The sequence below is a fragment of the Cuculus canorus genome, chromosome 1, assembly GCF_017976375.1.
Source record: "Cuculus canorus isolate bCucCan1 chromosome 1, bCucCan1.pri, whole genome shotgun sequence".
Lineage (NCBI taxonomy): Eukaryota > Metazoa > Chordata > Aves > Cuculiformes > Cuculidae > Cuculus > Cuculus canorus.
In genome coordinates this window covers 2,384,172-2,404,639 of record NC_071401.1, presented here as the reverse complement: position 1 = coordinate 2,404,639, position 20,468 = coordinate 2,384,172, and the positions used below count along the sequence as shown (strand labels likewise).

The following is a 20,468-nucleotide window of genomic DNA, read 5'->3' as shown; positions in this document are numbered from 1 at the left end:
TATATCGTTTAAAAACTAAGACAGTCCTAATGTCCATTTTAATTGCTCATTGGATCTAGCTTTTGGACACCAGAAGTCCCAGGATGGCTGAAACAACACATCTCTGGGGGGAGAGTTGGGCTTAACTCTTACATAGAAGACAGTGGGGCTGAAGAGTTGCTCAAGAACAAGAAAACAATCATGATGTTGGCTTAGTCTGCTTTCACTGATGAAATGACTGAGCCTATGGAAAGTTACTTAGTTACTTGCAATAGATGGTACTGCTACATTTTAGCATTATTTAAAAGAAATGAGAATAGCGTGAACAAATGGATGCGAACCACATCAGTTTTCTAGTTAATGCAAAACCCTTTACATCACTAAGTTCATAGAATGGTTTGGGTTGGAAGGAACCTTAAAGATCATCCAGTTCCAACCCCTCTGCCATGGGCAGGGACACCTCCCACTAGATCAGGCTGCCCAAGGGCCCATCTAACGTGGCCTTGAACACCTCCAGGGATGGGGCAGCCACAACTTTCCTGGGCAACCTGTGCCAGTGCCTCACCACCCTCACTGTCAAGAATTTTTCCTAATGTCTAATCTAAATCTCCCCCCTCATCCAATTTAAAGCCTTTCCTCCTCATCCTATCACTTCATGCCCTTGTAAAAGTCCTTCCACAGCTTTTTTGTAGGCTCTTCAGATGTTGGAAGACCATTATAAGGTCTCCCCACAGCCTTCTCTTCTCCAGGTTAAGCAGCCTCAACTCTCTCAGCCTGTCCTCATACCAGAGGTGCTCCAGCCCTCACATCATCTTCATGGCCCTCCTCTGGCCCCATTGCAACAGTTCCATATCCTTCTTATGTTGGGGTTTCCAGAAATGGGCACAGGATTCCAGGTGTTGACTGCTTCAAGTACAGTAACTGAAATATTGAAGAGTTATGGTATGATTTTTTTCTGTAGCCTTTTTACCAGTTTCTCTTACGCTGCTTTTTTCCTTGTTTGTTTGTTTTTGTTTGGTTTTTGTTTTCAAAAAAACTCCAGTGAGTGTTTTTAATTTACTTTAAAAGGTAGACCAAATGTCAGGTGATGTGTCTAACCAAGATTTTCACTGATACTCAAAAAAGACTTGCAAAGTAATGATGAGATTTGGATCTGGAACGTGGAGGTTACATTGTTTTATAAGGCATTTGCACTCAGTTGTGTGGTAGCATGCGTTTCTACAACATAAACATTTGCAAGAGTTTCTGGGAGGATGGATTTGCATCTTTTACAACAAGTTTCAACCCTGAGCAATTATTTCTGTCAAAATCAATGAAATATAGCTATAATATTAGTGTCTGTTTAACATTACAAAGAGAAAAGGTTTGCTGTTATTGTATAGAAACTTGTATACAATCTTGTATAGAAACTATTGGTAAAAACTTGTGATGGTGATTATTATTAAAGTTGTTTGTGAACTCTGAAAAGTCACTTTATAATAAAATTACAACTATTTAGTTTTGATCTAGGATACAACTTTGAGCATTTCTGTTTGGATTTGGAATCAAACTTGTATAACAATGCAAGGGTAATAATTCCCTCAGTGATGAAATTACAGAATTAGAGCTCATGACTTTAACAATAGTTACAGAGAGTATGGGGGAGCATTAGGCGTAAATGCAATCCTGAGGCACAGAATACCTGAGAGAATTTGCCATAGACTTAAAATGGTTACTATTTACAACTATAATCCCAATACTCTAGCAGTTACTCTCACAAATACCAGTGAGAGATTCTGACATGCACCAGTGAATGCTAGGATAATATTGCTTTCTTTTGGATATCTACAGAAAAGTTACATATTACACTGTTCTGTCTTAATCTTCAACCGTCAAATGAAAACCCTTTCAAGATAAGCTTTTAACTTGAACCATAACTGTGATGCACCTGTAAATAAATAGTAGATTGTGTGGGTGCTAAACAAATAAATTGATAGTACTCAGCTGTTGAATGTTAGCCAAGAGGATGATTTCCAGATACAAATCCACTATGAGAGTGGTAAGGCGCTTGCCCAGCGAAGCTGTGGATTCCCCATCCCTGGAGATGTTCAAGGTCAGGTTGGATGGGTCCTTGGGCAGCCTGGTCTACTAGGAAGTGTCCATGCCTGTGGGAGGTGTCCCTGCCCATGGCAGGGGAGTTGGAATTTGACAGGCTTTAAGGTCCCTTCCAACCCAAATTATTCTATGACTCTACGATTTCAGCACTGGAAGTGATTTCTAGTCCAGATCGTCTCTTTATTTTTATTTCTGTTAATATGAATATTCAAGTGACAGAAAACTAAAAGCTTTGTAAAATATGGTAGCATGAGACAGTCCATCTGTTTCATTTATTTGTTTGTTTGTAAAGTCAGAACTTGATAGCAGTGAAATAGCTGGACTTTTTTGTTATTGATTTTTAGTAGAACTAGAATTCAGCCCTTAGGAAATAAATTGATGGACCTTCATTTTAATAAATATATACTTGACTGTGCTAGGCAGTGGGAGCTATAGGCTTAGCTCTTGCAGCTTGAGTGAACACAGTAAAACTCGTGCACCGTAACACAGAAGGAGCTGGGCTGTCTCATGAACAAGCTATGTAGGGTGTTTAGATACCATGCTGTTGTTGGATGAAGTCATTGCAAAAGGTCGTTTACAGAGTCTTCCTCGAGTCTGAAATTATTCTCGAAGTCTTGAATCTCCCTCACTGGTCAGGAGCATAGCAAGCTTTAACTTGCCGTATTTGCCATGTAGATGCTGTCGTGTCGTAATAAGAGAAAGTACTGCAGCGTGGTCCTGCGTTAGGTACAGGATGTAGCATAGTGGGGCTATGACTGTAGCTGTTGCGATGATCAGCATTGCCATCTGTCTTTTAAAAGTCTGAAATTCTCTTTATTGGATCAGGTGCTGACAGAGTTACTTTTCTCCTAGTATGTGTGTTTGTCTTAGCGTATATAGTGGCACCTTTCTTAAACTTCTACTTCTGTGATGTGGTGACTTTTAATGTGACAGACGATTCCAAGATTTTGCATAACAGCAATTAGATATTAATAGGGGGTCTTAGAACCATTTCTCTTCCTTCTCATGAGTTGTCTTAGGTCCCTTTTTTGTCCATTTATGACCACATAATATCTTTATGGAATGGTAATAATTAATTACTTCAATTATTTCTTTTCTATGTACTTTCATTAAAAATAGCTACTGGAAATAAGGACCTCTGTCACAATATAAAGTAGTCCAGGGGCTGTAATTTGGAAAGCCGTGGTGTGGAAAAACCAATCAGTTACAATGATTTCAATATAGGATGCGGGATGATGTGATTGAGAGCGGCCCTGCGGAGAAGGACTTGGGGTGCTGATTGATGAGAAGCTCGACATGAGCCGACAATGTGGGCTCACAGCCCAGAAGGCCAACCGTGTCCTGGGCTGTGTCAAAAGAAGCGTGGCCAGCAGGGTCAGGGAGGAGATTCTGCCCCTCTATTTGTCTCTTGTGAGACCTCATCTGGAGTATTGTGTTCAGTTCTGAAATCCTCAACATAAGAAAGATACGGATCTCTTGGAACGGGTCCAGAGGAGGGCTACAAGGATGATCAGTGAGCTGGAGCACCTCCCATACAAGGATAGGCTGAGAGTTGAGCTTGTTCAGCCTGGAGAAGAGAAGGCTCCAAGGTCACCCTAGAGTGACCTTCTAGTACCTGAAGGGGACCTCCAAGAAAGCTGAGGAGGGACGAAGGCTTATAGTGATAAGACTAGGGACAATGGCTATAAACTGGAGAGGGGCAGATTTAGACCAGACATAAGGAGGAATTTCTTCACGATGAGAGTGGTGAGACACCGGCACAGGTTGCCCAGGGAAGTTGTAGATGCCGCATCCTTGGAGACATTGAAGGCCAGGTTGGATGGGGCCTTGGGCAGCGCGATCTAGTGGGAGGCGTCCCTGCCCATGTCAGGAGTGTTGGAACTGGATGATCTTTAAGGTCCCTTCCAATCCAAACTATTCTATGATTGCCACATAAATGGTGGGTTTTATCATCTGACAGTGTTCTTGCCCTTGATGTAGAACTGAGAGGTTCTACACGTCAGGGAGATGTGTCTTCCCTGTCAGGGAGCCTATCCACTTGGCATAAATGAAACATTGAACTTCCAGAGGTCTGTGGCTTTTGAGATTGAACTTGCTGTTTGGAGTCTATTTTAAGCAGAAGGACTTGAAATGAGTCTGATATTCATATGTGGATCAGCTGGCGTAGCTAAGTATTCCTGCCTGCCCTGGACTGCACTGTAGTTAGTTGATGATGTATTGTGCTTGTTCAGTAGATGTGAAATTAAAAGGGATTTGTGTTTTCTCTTGCTATGCAGCTGCTGCACTGTTGGCTGAACGCTTTTCAATGTATTTCCTGGTCAATCACAATATGTGAGATATACAGCAGTATCAGGGCCTTAGCACTTGGAAGCTAACTGGGACTTTAAAGGCGCAGACGCCTTGGGGGAAATACTGCTCTTTTGCAAAGAATTTCTTCATGCGTGTTGTCTGCAATCTTTAATTTTCTTTTCTTTGCAGAGCGTCCTTCTAGAGCACCATCTTAGCTTTATAAAGTCTCACTTACAGCACGGTACACTGCAAGAAGTTTTAGTTCTTTAATGTGGTGTGCTGAAGACTTGCTTTCCCGCCCCTTCACCAAAAATCATAGAGAAGCAGCTGAGGGAACTGGGGTTGCTTAGCGTGGAGAAAAGGAGGCCGAGGGGAGGCCTTATCCCCATCTACAACTATCCAAAAGGAGGTTGTAGTGAGGTCGGTGTTGGTCTCTTCTCCCAAATGATAGGATGAGAGGAAATGGCCTCAAGTTGCACCAAAGAGGTTCAGATTGGACATCAGCAAAAATTTCTTCACGGAAGAGGTTCTGGAGCACTGGAATAGGCTTCCCAGGGAGGCAGTTGAGTCCCCATCTCTGGAGGTATTTAAAAGATGGGTAGATGAAGTGCTTAGAGATATGATTTAGTAGTGGACAGGTACTCTTGGGCTTGATGATCTCAAAGGCCCTTTGCAACTTGGAGATTCTATGAAGTGTTCGTCATAGCTATTTGAGGTGTCCTAAGCGGCTTAGAGAGCGGGGATGCTGGCAATGGGAGAAAATACACGCAGGTGTTTATGTTCCAGAAAGCCTGAAGTCTGAGGGAATTCTCTGCTGAGCTTCCGAGACTAGAGCCAAACTCATAAGTGACAAAGATGTTTTTTAATCTGTTTTATAGGAGCAGTCCGAGCAACATAGTACAATTTCAAGAAGATGACAGTGTCAGTTATATAGTTGTGTGGTCAGATATATTGCTGTAAGTAGAATGTGTTTTTCGAAAGTGCTATACGAGCCCTTTTAAGAAAATTAAGTACCATTGGTTGCTTATAAACATATTTACTGGCAACAAATCAGGGGAGCCATAAAAGAAAACAAAACAAAGACACCTGTGTAAGATCACTTGGCAGAGGAGGAAAAAACAGAACTGGTGAAACAGTAGAGTACACCTCTGTTTGTGTAAATATTTACTGAGAGCTCTTGTAATTACAGAAGAAAGAACATCTTGCTCTGGAGTTAGCAATATTGCACGTAAATGATGTTACGTTCTTTGGTCTTTATTCTTTAAAGAGTCTCTTTGAAGCTTTGAGAACAGTGCTGTGAAAGCTCACTGTGTTCTGACAACATAGTATTTTTCATATTTTAACAAATACTTTGGGGTTGTTCGGCCTGGAGAAGAGAAGGCTCTGAGGAGACCTATGATCAGCTACCAGTACCCGAAGGGGCTACAAGAAAGCTGAGGAGGGACTTTTGACAAGGGCATGGAGTGGTAGGATGAGGGGAATGGCTTTCGGTTGGAAGGGAGAAGATTTAGATTAGACATTAGGAAGAAATGCTTACAGTGCGGCCGGTGAGACACTGGCACAGGTTGCCCAGGGGCTTTGTGGTTGTCCCCTCCCTGAAAGTGTTGAAGGCCTGGTTGGATGGGACCTTGAGCAACCTGATCTGGTGGGAGGTGTCCCTGCCCATGGCGGGGGGGGGGGGGAGGGGGTTGGAAATGAGTGACCTTTAAAGTCCCCTTTAAACCCAAACCATTCTATGATTCTATTAAATATTTCTTTCTTGGGGAAAGTAACATTTTGTGTTACATGGCTCACAGTTGAAAAACAATGAAATAAGTGCTGTTTTCTAAGCTGAGAGTTGTTGCATGTCTCATATATTCTTATTTGTTCCATAGGGTAGGCAAAACGTGGCATTTTGCATTCACCTGCTTTAGCTGCCTTTCTTAGACATGAATCTTTAACTTGTGTTTGGTCTTGCAGAGCTAATGAATGTGTGCTTGCTTCACTTTTTTTCTGCAGTAAACTGTTGAGTGGGGAGGATTCAAGATGCATCCAGTGGAGCTGGGAACAGTCACATTCGTTCCATACTATCTATGTTTCTCGCTTGAGAAAGAAAGTAAAATCCAAGTATGACAAAGGAAGTTAATTATTCTATATGCTTTTTCTATCACATGTCATTTTATGGCCAACTTCCAGTTTCTAAACTGGTGTTCTCAGAAGATAAATTTAACCAACAAATTACTTTTCTGAACAGTTTACTAAGCTTTTTGCCTCTGCTTTCCAGTGGAGTATGACTTAGCTTCCAGGAGTGATATGTGATGATATTTATGATTCTCATGTGACAGAAAAATAAAATAAACCACAAAATATTAGCATCTAAAATATGCAATACAAGCCTTATCAGCATCAGAAAGAAAATACCATTTCAGAAAGAAATGTTAATTCATCTTGAGATTAAATTCAGAGCAGGAAGTTACAGGTGCCTCTGTTTGTTTTAAAAATACACCCTAAAAATGGTTTTATTTTTCCAATGTTTCTCAGAAATGAATTTGACTCAAGGGAGAATACAGTCCGGTTTGTAAATAAGAAATAATAGAATCATAGAATAGTTTGGTTGGAAGGGGCCTTAAAGAATATCCAGTTCCAACCCCCCTGCCATTGGCAAGGACATCCCACTAGATCAGGCTGCCCAAGGCCCTATCCAACCTGGCCTTGAACACCTCCAGGGATGGGGCAGCCACAACTTTCCTGGGCAACCTATGCCAATGCCTCACCACCCTCATCATGAAGAAATTCCTCCTTATATCTAGTCTAAATCTGCCCCTCTCCAATTTAAAGCCATTCCCTATTGTCCTATCACTCCATGCCCTTGTAAAAAGTCCCTCTCCAGCTTTCTTGTAGGCCCCCTTTAGGTGCTAGAAGGATCTACAAATACGTTCTTTGAGACATCATTTGGTTTTGATTAGTAAGGGGTTGTCTGTTTATTGAAGGAATGTAGGAGATGTTTGCTGGAGGGTTGTGTTTGAGAAAGTGTGACTGTTTTCAAAAGGGCTTGGTGGGCTGCTGTAAGGAGTGCCGTGTTTTAAGGCTCAAATGGACAAATGTTTTGGAAATAACAGGGACAGGGTACCTCACTAAATCTGTTAACAGGGCTTTCAGGGAGAAAGTAACCACTGTGCCAAGCATAGCCATGGTTTGCAAGCCTACAGTCCTAAGGAAATTAATGAGGTGTCAGCTCATGGTCATTGACGAACTGGCTGGGAGTGCTTCTCTAAACACTATCTGGAGAGATGATCATACCCTTTCCTCAGGTGCACAATGGGGCCAAGATGTTTTGATCATTCCACGTGGAGGTATTATAATTTATAAGGTTAAACTCAACTTTTTTGGTTCAAGGCAGTATCTGTCTCAAAATCCCATGTCTGAGCTGTTTAACCAGGACATCTACGTTTTCCAAGCCCTTGGTTCATGGCATAGGCACTCTTCTGACTGCAGGGTGGTGACAGACAAAAGGCACAGGTTTTCATTATCTCCCAACCCCCATCCTGCCCCTTGATACTCATCTTAGCAGGGGGAAGCCCAGCCTCAGGCAGGGAGGGAGTCCCTGAGCACTGTGATAGGTTCTCTGGTGGCTTCCCATAATGATCTTGCTCACCACTCAGGATTTCAGGGCTATCTGTGGAGCCCAATCACCTTGTTTCAGGTGTAGCCATTTCTGAGTATCTAAATTGTGACTGTTTTCTCTCTACCTAAATATACGTGTTACATAGATTACAGATGCCAGATTTAACAGGTGCCACAGACGTAAGGAGTGTAGCCAAATACAGCAAGTTACATAGGTGATTATAAAATAACAGCTGTAATACCTTAATGAGCAGAAACAGATCGCTTAACGTTCTTTACTAGTGATATGATAAACTTGTAATTCAGTCAGAAATAATTTTCCTATGGAAGTATTTTTAAGATTTAAAACCAAAATATTCACAGGAATAGACAGTTTTTCATCTTTTTCTGGTGTAGCGTGCCCATGACAGCATACTGAAAGTGGTGTCTCGGTGTCACAAGCAGTGTGAATAACAAGCTGTGTTGCAAATGAAGTGAAGGAGCATGCTCAGGGCAGGAAAGAGGAATATTGCAATGAGCAATAACTTACTCTACTTGGAGGAAAACCTGCTGGGTTACAGCTTGAGCACGATAGAACACTGCTTTGGTTTTTAGCTCCTCACTATTGTGAAAGGTTTGTAAGTGATCTGGTAGTATGAGGAACTTTACCTTTTACACAAGGTATTGTTGTAATAGCTTTTCTTCTCACAAATTTAGTCTTACAAATTCTTTTTGCGGTGGTTCCACTGGAGTGGTGATTTTTTTCTTTTTCTTTCAGTTCTTTTGTGTGTTGCTAACAGGAACAATACGTTTCACTGAGAGAGCTGGGTTTGCTCATCCTGGAGAAGAGGACGCTCCAGGGAGATCTTAGGGCAGCCTTTAAGTACGTGAAGGTGGCCTCCAAGAACACTAGGGAGAGACTTTACAAGGACATGTAGTGATGGGATGAGGGGGAATGTCTTCAAATTGGAAGGGAGATGAATTAGAGTAGATATTAGGAAGAAATCCTTCGTGCTGAGGGTGGTGAGACACTGGCACAGATTGCCCAGGGAAGTTGTGGATGCCCCATCCCTGGAGGTGTTCAAGGCCAGGTTGGACAGGGCCTTGAGCAACCTGGTCTGGTGGGAGGTGTCCCTGCCCCATGGAAGGGTGGTTGTAACTGGATGATCTTTAAGGTCCCTTCCAGCCCAAACCTTTCTATGCTTCTTTGTTTTTTGTAGTCTTACTTAAGCAGCAGCTTTTGACCTAATGTCAAAGAGAGGAAGCTGGACTAGACAAGTGTTTAGCTTGCTTCAGTACAGCTGTTTTGTGCTGTATTGCTCATTTCATTAATTGACTTCGGGGAGGCTTCAGTGGTGGGAGTGGTGTCTTTTCGTCATGGAACGTGAAGTCTGAAACTTGTTGTCTAGCTCTTCATTTCCCTCATTCCTTTGTTACTGACTGGTTCACGCCAATAATGGTAAGAACACAAAGGATTTCTAGGAAAACATTAATAAAAATTGCAAATTATCCTTTAAAACCTTTTTTCTGTCCTACCAGCAGATGCTCAGAGTTCTAAGCAAGGGAGTAACAACAACAAGAAGCAGCAGGGAAAAGATTGCCCTGCCATGCATGTGTCTTAGCCCTTCTTTGCTTTCCCTTTCTCTCTTCACTCCCCACATGCCTCTTCTGTGAGAAGAAGCATCTCTCTGGACATGTCTCCCGACTCGAAAGCCCAAAAGCTGCAGCTGCCAGCCTGATGTCTAGTGTGCGACTGTTCTGTGTGTTTAGATGCATAAATGAATGTATGTAATGCCAAGAGTGTTTCGATCTCCTTGCCAAGTAGTCCAAAAGTCACTTTGCAAAACAGGCAACTAGTTGACTGTGAAAGCTGAGGAGAGCCTTGTGTTTTATAACATACTACTCTCTGGAAGATGGATGTCTTTCTCTAGGGTGGAGGAATGCTGCAGGCTCCGTAAAGGCTTTGTAAATCCAAAGCTTCTTCTGATATTGGGTGCCTAAGCCCACTTAGCGGTGGTAGAGGCAGGGACTAGTCTTTCAAAGAGTGTCTGGATGTAGTGTTTCTGCTCCCCTGCCTGCAAGACATCCATGGCTACAGCACTCATCCAGGCCTGATCAGCATCCAGTTCCATTCTGGCTGAAAAAAAATCTGAATCCTCTTTCTCCCCTTCCCCAGTGCTTCTTAGCTATGTGTGCTTTGGTAGAGTGCCCTCGTTCTTTCTTACTGAAGCTGTTTTCATGGAATAATTAGATATCCACTGTAGTGGAAAGAGAGAATGAACATGACTTCCCACAACTTACATGAGTCCTTATCCCTGTTGCCATGAATATTTAAATTTTCAATATGAATAATTCTTCAATTTAATCACAGGAAAAGATTGCTCTTTCTCCCAAGCGAGAGGGAAAAAGCATGCTTTTAAGCTCTTTGAGAACACTCTAACGCTATCCATTCAGGCATGTGGATGGAGGTAACCCAGTGGCTCAGTAGAAGCTATTAGCATTGATATCTAGAATGACAATCAGATTCTCGCTAGTGGATCAAACCAGAAGCCTGATTATGCTTCTTCCCCCTCATTGTTACCTGCCTGAAATAGGTCTACTAACATGAATGGCATTTTGGTTGGTAATTAGAATCATAGAATCATGGAATAGTTTGGGTTGCAAGGGACTTTAAAGACCATGCAGTTCCAACCCCCCTGCCATGGACAGGGACACCTCCCACTGGATCAGGCTGCCCAAGACCCCATGCAACCTTGCCTTGAACACCTCCAGGGATGGGGCAGCCACAACTTCCCTGGGCAACATGTTCCACTGCCTCCCCACTCTCATCATGAAGAAATTCCTCTTTACATCTAGTCTAAGTCTGCCTCTCTCTAGTTTATACCCATTGCTGCTAGTCCTGTCACCACGAGCCTTTGTAAACAGTCCCTCTCCAGCTTTCTTGGAGGTCCTCTTCAGTTGTGTGAGAATATTAAGCTTTAGTTACAAGAGCTCTTCTTTCTTGTCAGGCCTTGTTGCTCTTGTTGATGACATTATTACTGTGTCTTAGAAGAGGGACAAATATGCTTCTGACATCCTATTTGAGCAAACTTACAAGTGATTGTAAGGGTGGGTGAAAGGATACGGTGTCTACTCCTAAAATTGAATACCAAGTCATACACCTCACAGACTCATAGATCTTTCATCACAACTCTTATTCCTCTGAGCCTAAGATGAAATAGGGCAGAAGAATTGTTGCTTAGAAGTGCTTGTTTCTTTTCCTTGACTATAAGGAGCTAGGATGACTGGCTTCTCAAAGGGTGAGTAGGTCAGAGATGTAAAGGTACTCATTGGGGATGGTGGAAGTTAGCCGAGTATTGCAAATGTGCTAATTCTGTTGCTTTTGTTGTGTCTCTGAAGATGGGGTTGGTAGGTAGTTCAATCTATTAGTCACCAATCCCTTCCTCCCTCACCCTTCATTACTTGTAAGGTGAATATGTTATTTTGCAAAAATTCTGTCTCTTAAGAAACTTCTGTCCTCACTCTGTATGCATACACCTTTGCAAAGTGCTGTTACTAAAGTTTGCATATTGCTTCTGGGAAGAATCATAGAATAGTTTGGGTTGGAAGGGACCTTAAAGGTCACCCAATTCCAACCCCGCTGCCATGGGCAGGGACACCTCCCACTGGATCAGGCCGCCCAAGGCCTTGAACACCTCCAGGGATGGGGCAGCCACAACTTCCCTGGGCAACCTGTGGCAGTGCCTCACCACCCTCGCCATGAAGAAATTCCTCCTTATGTCTAGTCTGAATCTGCCCCTCTCCAGTTTATACCCATTGCCCCTGGTCCTATCACTACAAGCCTTTGTAAGCAGTCCCTCCCCAGCTGTACATGTGAGCTATATGTGTGAACTATTGAGTGGCTCTTCAGCTGCCACAGATTAATCTTTTCAGTGGCAAATTCTCTCTATATATAGTTTCCACATCTGCTTCTGTGGCTGTTTTTCTGTCCCTCTTACAAATTCCCAATGGAAGGCCAAAAGTACTAAATATTTTTCTTTAGTGTTTTGTTTGCTCATAGAAAACAGCTTGATTTTGTCTCATTTAATGTGTTAATTTTGTGTAATGCTTTTAAACAGTTGTATACCCGACTTGCAAGGAAGAGGATGATTGATCAAATTTCAGATAGTTCTGTGTTGAGGTTGTTTTGACTAATTTACTTTATCCTTGATCACAGGATTAAATCGCATCTATACAAACTTGTTTAATAGTACACAGTGGCTGTCGCTCTGAAATTAAGAGATAATAGCAACTGCATTAAATGGATCCTTGAAAAACGAGCATGTCTAGCTTCTTAATTTTAAATTTGAAGTGCCTATTTTTATTATAATTGATATGGGAAATGTATTTCTGGACCAGCACTTTAGCTGTAAATTCATTATAATGACATCTGTAAGTTTAATCCTTTCTTTTCCACATAATTACATTTTAATGTTTAGTTATTCATACTACAAAATCTGTAAGAACCTTGACAAAATGATGTGAAACACAAGTTAGATCAAATTCTGAAATCAACTAAGCATAGCCCTCATAGTCACCTGTTCTTTTACCGGAGTTTGAGCTGCTTAAACTATAGTGTAAGATTGCAGGTAAACTAAATGTTAGTTGCGTAAATATATAGTATGAAATATAGATTATTCTGATTTTTTTTAGTACCTTTGGATAAAAGTTGACAGTTGTTATACCTTGTGGGGATTTCTCGGTGCCATCAGATGAATGTTTTAGCCTCTTGACTGTAGCCATTCCCCCTTGTCCTATCACCACAAGCCTTTGTAAACAGTCCCCCCTCAGCTTTCTTGTAGCCCCCTTCAGGTACTGGAAGGTCACTCTAAGGTGACCTTGGAGCCTTCCCTTCTCCAGGCTGAACAAGCCCAACTCTCTCAGCCTGTCCTCTTATGGGAGGTGCTGCAGCTCCTCTGATCATCTTTGTAGCCCTCCTCCGGACCCATTCCAACAGCTCCATATGCTTCTTACGGTGAGGATTCCAGAACACGACACAATACTCCAAGTGGGGTCTCACAAGAGAGAAATACAGGGGCAGAATTCACTCCCTCACCCTGATGGCCACACTTCCTTTGATGCAGCCCAGGATACAATTGACCTTCTGGGCTGCAATTGCACGTTGTCAGCTTATGTCAAGCTTCTCATCAATCATCACTTGCAGATTCTGACATGCACCACCTTTTCCAGAATATCTAGTTTTTGTTTCCCACTTTAGAAGGTAATATTTTTCCTCATGGTTATCTTCATGCAGTTCTAGATATTCTGATTTTTTAACTACTTGACATGAGAGAAAAGTACTCTAAAGCATATTTTAATATACATAACTGGCTGTATAATTCCTACTTTACTACTTTAAAGAAATTCAGCGAGTTTTTTTATTAACAGTCATGAAGAACCTATGTTGACTTGATGCTTGCTATTCTGAATAGCTAAAACAGCTGAGACATTTCTAAATAACACTATGTACTATTTCTTAGTGGAATAACGCACCAAAAGAGCCTTGTTACTTGGGGCAGAATGTCTCTAAATATGCTCAAGTATGACTTGATAACAACGTATTTTTTTCATTTTATGGTTTAACTTGTTTTTCCTGTCAAATGTGGAAACATTTTACTTTGGATGGATGTTATTCATGGGCTTTGTGAACTGTTTAAGGAGATGTTTAAGCTCTGATTGAAAGCAGTTCCTGTGGTGGTGACTGAGCTCAGCTTTATTTGGTGTGAGCAGACCTGCTGAGCAGATCTCATATTCCTTGGAAGTGCTCGTGGAGAGCCATAGCTCAACATGTTTAGTTGTTCTGTTATCTTGAGCATGGTACCTTTGTATTATACTTGATGATACATACAATGTTCACTAAATTGCTTAATGAGGATCAGACCTAGGTCAGAACTGAGGTTCAGGAGGTTCAACAATGCCAAGTGCAAGATCCTTGCTGGCCTCTTCTCCCAAGTGACAGAGGACAGGACAAGGGGGAATGGCCTGAAGCTCCACCAGGGTAGGTTCCAGCTGGATATCAGAAAAAAATTCTTCACGGAAAGAGTCATCAGGCACTGGAACAGGCTGCCCAGGGGGGTGGTTGAGTCGCCTTCCCTGGAGGCGTTTAAGGAACAGGTGGCTGAAGTGCTTAGGGACATGGTTTAAGGGAGTGTTAGGAATGGTTGGACTCGATGATCCAGTGGGTCCTTTCCAACCTGGTGATTCTGTGATCCTATGGTTCTATGATCCTACATCTGGGTCAGGGCAATCCATAGTTTCAATACAGGATGGGGCAAGACATGATTGAGAGCAGCCCTGCAGAGGAGGACTTGGGGCAGGTGGATGAAAAGCTCAGTGTGAGCTGACAATGTGTGCTTGAAGCCCAGAAAACTAACCATATCCTGGGCTGCATCAAAAGAAGTGTGGCCAGCAGGGTGAGAGAGAGGATTCTCACCCTCTACTCTGCTCTTGTGAGACTCCACCTGGAGTCCCATGTCCAGTTCTGAAATCCCCAACATGAGAAGGATATGGAACTCTTGGGATGGGTCCAGAGGAGCCAAGGCCAGGTTGGATGGGACCTTGAGCCAGCTGGTCAAGTGGGAGGTGTCCCTGGCCACGTCAGAGAGGTTGGAACTAGATGATCTTTAAGGCCCCTTCCAACCCAAACCGTTCTATGATTTGGCTCCTACCGTGCATCTCTCTGGTAGCATCCTGGGAAGCAGGCAAGCTGCATTTTTCATTGGGAAGCTGTGCCAAATTTGTAACCTTACAACATGTGGAGGGTCCGTCCTATAATCCCTTCCATCAAGAAGCCCTCAGACTGTGGTTCAGACCGTCTCCCATGTCAGTGCCAGGTTTGCATGGGGTTATTGCCATCAGGACCCATGCTGTCCCTCCCACCCTCATCCACTGCCGCCTGCCTGCCTGCTCTGGGCGTAGGGAACCTCATCTGCTGAGGTGCAAGGCTCCAGCCTGTGCAGGTGCCTCTAAGCCTTATCTCTTGTGAGGTGGCTGGCCAGGTACAAGGCATGGAGCTGGAGGGTAGGGAGGGCAGTGGAGCTGGCTGGTAGGGACACATTTGCCTTTTCTGTCTGGCCAGCTGCCTTGCTCAGGGTGTTACATCTCCTCCTAGGTGTTAGGGGGGCCAGACACATCTTCCCATGGGTGGGATTTGGTTCCTTGGGCTGTACCATCTAATGGCATGGCCTGATGCCCACAGATGTACATGTTGTTAACCTCCAGATTCAGTTATATGAATAAGATTGCTCTTCCAGGAAACGTTTGTTAGCGGGATCGGAGCCTTAATCAATTTGGCAGGCAGCATGGGGAGGGGAAACACAGGGACAGAGCCACCGAGTGATTTGCCTGGAATCAGGGCAGAAGCCTGTGGTGGAGCTCGGGATTCTGCATCTGGAGCTTGGGATTCTGCATCCTATGCCTGATCCACTCTGGCAGTTGTGCTGCCAGTGGAATAAATTTACTGGTTATGAATAAGCAGCAACGTGTTTTGCCATGAGCTGCATGAATAGTTGTTTCTGTCTGCGTGCTTATTAGCAGATGAGAATTATTTTTAGGAATTAAGGACATTTTTATTCATTGCTTACTGACTTTGAAAATTAATAAGTAGATTAGATCTTCTTTAATTGACTAACCATTGTATTCCCTTCACAGTATGTTTAACAAATCTTTGAGGTTTTGGTAGTTTCCTAGCAATTTTTGTGTGTGTGTTTATTATCTGATTTGTTCCCCAAGAAGCACTGGTGGAATTAGATGACTTTACTTTTGGAAACTCAGCAGGGATCATAGAATCCTAGAATAGTTTGGGTTGGAAGGAACCTTAAAGATCATCCAGTTACAACCCCCCTGCCATGGACAGGGACACCTCCCACCAGACCAAGCTGCTGAAGAACCCATCTAACCTGGCCTTGAACACCTCCAGGGATGGGGAAGCCACAACTTCCCTGGGCAACCTGTGCCAGCGTCTCAAAAACCTCATCGTGAAGAATTTCTTCCTAATGTCTAATCTAAATCTTCTTTCCAATTTGAAGCTATTCCCCCTCATCCTGTCACTACATGATGTGAGTGCACATCTCCAGCTACTGTCAAACTTTTCATCCATCAGCACCCCTAAGTCCTTCTCCACAGGACTGCTCTCAGTCATGTTGTCAAAGGAGTTGCTTTCCTTTTAGTCTTGGCAAACCATTAATTCATCTCAAGCTGTGTCATGAAATAAAATCCTAAGTGATGTCTTAAGTATCCGATCGTACAGTGTCTCTGATTGACTCCAGCAGGACTAATTCCTTAAGTAACGTTAGCTCTGAGAAATTCAATAGCAATTTAGCAATTCTCACATATATGCTAAGATGTATCAACCTCTAGTTTTGTGTCAACTTGAAGGAAAAGCCTTTGTATTGGTTTATCAGAGGCTTATATAGATTCAACCTTGCCCAGTTAAACGCTATGATTACTTTGACATCTAGGTTCTATATATAATTGTTTTGGGTTTATAATCCCCAAAGGAATTAAAAATATACAGGAAAACTGATTTCTTGTATCAATATAGTAAAAATTTATGGGTTATTTCCTTTATAGACTTTTCTTAAGTAACAGTTCCCAATGCGTTCTAAATCACTTCAAGTTTTAGGTAACTTGTGTAACATCCTGGAGGTGTTCAAGGTGGTCAAGGTGGTCTAGTGGGACGTGTCCCTGCCCATGGCAGGGGGGTTGGAACTAGATGATCTTTAAGATCCCTTCCAACCCGAAGTATTGTATGATTCTATGACAATACATCTTCAAACTAAACTTTTCATCTGACTTGTAGACTTCGGGACAACAACATGCAACAAAAATAATAACTATGAACAATTAAAATGAACTAGACACTATTAATAGCACTTGGTGTGAATGTAATATTGCAGTCTGATGTTCTATCAGAATATACCACTTAGTTGGCACCTTTTGGAGTGAAGTGTCAATGTTTGGTGATGTAAAATATACAATCCTGGTGTTTTTAACCACTACTGTTTGTGCATTGCTGCTTTCCAATATTACAGCAAATGGGGAAAATCTACACAATAAGCAACATATTAAGGAAATTCTGAATTTTAATGACCATGTTAACAGTGTTGTGAGTTAGTCAATATAATGATGTCCCTCTAAGGCCGAGGCACATTCTATCTGTTAATTCTTTGCCATGAAAAAACACAAAAGGAATCAGCTGTATTATTTAAAATAGTGATGCAAAGAGTGATGGTCACAATCTGAACTGTGGGAGGGGAGGATATTGTGTTGGGTTTTCTAACCAGTTCTGTCTCCTGTGGTTTGCTGATATGAAGAGCCACAGCTGAAAAGTTCTAAAGAAATCCTTTATTGCCTCTGCAATACCTTGTATTGTATACAAATATAAAAGAAGTTATTGCATGGCTTCTCCCCCCCCTCTCAAAAAAACCCTGTTCTGAATAATCTCTATGGTATTTTTGTGTTTAAATCATAAATATGATTTTTTTTTGCAGCTTTTATTGACTTTCTTTCATTTTTTTTTTTTCAGAGTGAAGGAGTTAGTTTTCTCACCATGACCTCAGACAACAGAGTACAACATTCAAAGAAGCTGCTCAGCATATACCCTTTTATTTTGTTGTTGTTTTGGGATTTTTTTGTTGGTATTTTGGTTTTTTTGGTAACTGAAGCTGCTTAAGATTTACTATTTGTTGTTGTTATTGTTGGTCCGGACAGTTAAGTGTTTTGGACTAAAGCATGCAACAGATCTGGGAGGAAGGGAAGCAACCTGCCTAACTCATGGCATCTACGGTATCATTTTGCTGCTGCTTTGTCAGAAGTTGGAGATGCGTTTCAGATCGTAGGAACTTTTCTGCTGGCCTCTTTAACTACCGGCCAATGCCTTCATTTCCTTTTTCTGTGAGGACAAACTCTATTTATTCTTTGGCATCTTAGGGGATTCTGTAACACCTGCTGGAGCAGTAAGATCTGGTATAATTTCAAGCCTACCACAGTACTACCTCAGTTCAAATTAAAGCCGGATTTGGCGTGTTGGTGTACGACAGGACCTCCTTTTATCTCTATGCTGAGTCTCTCTCAAGAACGGTCATCAGCCTTACTGAACTTGCAACGCTGCTGCTGGGTTGTGAATCACTAACCACAGGGTTTACTTCTCAGACAAAGCCGAACCAGGGCACTGAAGAGTCTAAAATGGGATGAAACTCTGTGAATCGGACTTGGACGGAGTATTCGGAGTAGTTTAAAAACAAAAAATATATATAAAAATGGGTAGCTGAAGCAACGTAATTTAAAAAATATCAAACTGTATTGGGGGTATCTCTCTTTACCTTTGACACACTTGTTTAATCCTCTCTATGTAGGTGTTTATGTAGGTACTTCAGATTGCAAAAGCCTTTTCTCCTATTTACAAGCTCACTTTTGTCAGCTAACCTTGTTCTTAGCTGCGTTTCTTGTAACCAAAAATCCACGTAGGCATGCTAGGAATGCAGAGATGATAATGGGTATTGGGCAGATTCAAGCGCTGATATTATCACAGTATTATCTTGCCATCTAGGAAGTCCTGATATTTGCCTTTTGCCAGGAAAGCACCGTTGCCGCTGCAGACATTATTACAGGGAAGAAGAACCATTGCAGTCACTTATCCTGAGTTCTTTTCAAGGCTACCTGTGTTACCGCATTTCCCATAGCCTGAAAATCAGAGCGATGCGGCAGCTACAGTCACAAATGTCATAGACAATGTTGTCTGTTGCACCAGACTAGCAGAATGTCACACCACCTTGTTTCTTCGTTGCTGAACTGGTTGAAAAGTTTATATACATTTGAAGGGTACCTCCCCAGTGCCTGCTCTGATAGACATGTAAGTATTACTAAATTATTTGAGTTATGTGAGACTTCTTTTTTTTCTTTAAATCATTGTGTTAGGTGGAACATGTCCTTCACAATTACCGATGCATTATCTTTTTCTGGGATTTCTTTTTCTGAGGAAGACGAGTGTTACTGTCTTACAAACGTAATGAATGGCAACGTGGTCTTCCTGCTTACATGCTGAATTTTTAGAACTGAGGATTGTATCACAAGACAAAGATGAATGTAAACTAATTCCTTCTTTACCCCACGATACACTGTTTTTTCAGTGTAATTTTGGGGGTCTGAAATCACAGCAATGCATAGGCTAATACAATATTAGATCTAATGTCAATTTAATTATCAAATCTATCTTTTTGAGGTTGGTTGTTTTTTTTGATAATAATACTATAAATGGTTCTAAGACATTCTAAAGTGCTGCTTGTTCAAGTCTGGAACTGAAAAAAACAAATACCTTTGACATTTTCTGTCTGAACCTCCCCCTCATAGCACTGAGTGTGGTACCTGCTGAATTCAATGCTTTGAACTTCTAGTTTGAAGTAGCCCCCTGTACCAATTAAGAAATCATGCCACTAGAAAAAAAATGGCTAAAATGCGTATAGCGACTTAAAAACTTGACAAGATAGTCAATTTGTCTCTCTCCTGTATAGTTCACAAAGGCATATGCAATACTTACATTCTTAATTTAGTTTACAGAATGGAACCAAAATGTATAAATGTTATGTTTGCTAAAACTTCACGATGTATATTGGGTCTTTGTACATTTTGCCTGACTTACCTTAAATTTAAAATATTTTTTGCTATATAACCTTAACGATTATTAAGCAGTGTTTTCTTTTTGGGTACGTATTGTTTCTGGATATCAAGATGTTAAATATATTTCTTGCTATTGTGATATGACAAGAGACTTAACTTATCTTGCCGTGTCTTCCAATGTACACGCTGTATATAAGGATAAATGTGATGCTGCTGGAGACCAGAATAAATGAAACTAGAGTAGTGTATTGTATTTAGTCTGTATTGATCATGGATGCTCTCCTTAATAGCCATATGCAATAAAATACATTATTTATGAAAGGAGTAAAGTATTTTTGTGCCTCTTTTATCTAGGGGTGGGATCGTTTTTCTGGTTGTTTACATAAAGTCAGTTTATTCTCTCTTTAAAATGGAAACGCACTTTTTCTGAATACATACTACTCTGCATATACCTAACTGCTTTCCTTTTAATGTGTATGACACTCATGAAAAATCATTAAATCATTTAAAATTTTGTTTAAGAATAAAAAGATCAGTATTATAAAGGTAAAATTTATTTGAGGAAATAACGAGGGAAATAACAGAATTTGGTCTTAATTTTTAATTCCTATTTTAAAAGTGAATAGAAGACTGAGACTCCTTCTACAAGCCTATTTAGTGGGAACAGACTTGCTCTATACATGCCGTATGGTTACTCACACTGGTACCAGGTCAACAGGAACCAAATCATAGAATGGTTTGGGTTGGAAAGGACTTCAAAGGTCATCCAGTTCCAGCCCATAGACCAAGCTGCTCAAGGCCTCATCCAACCTGGCCTTGAACACCTCCAGGGATGGGGCAGCCACAACTTCCCTGGGCAACCTGTGCCA

General features: G+C 41.7%; 1 protein-coding gene across 1 annotated transcript in view; it reads left to right on the top strand.

Moving 5' to 3' along the window:
• Positions 1–19,916, top strand: part of IRS2 (insulin receptor substrate 2) — a 32,152-nt gene extending 12,236 nt beyond the window's left edge. The window contains exon 2 of the mRNA XM_054058997.1: positions 17,510–19,916. Coding sequence (XP_053914972.1) covers positions 17,510–17,514 — 5 coding nt within the window. The 3' untranslated portion in view covers positions 17,515–19,916. The remainder of the gene's footprint in view (positions 1–17,509) is intronic.
• Positions 19,917–20,468: the final 552 nt, after the last annotated feature.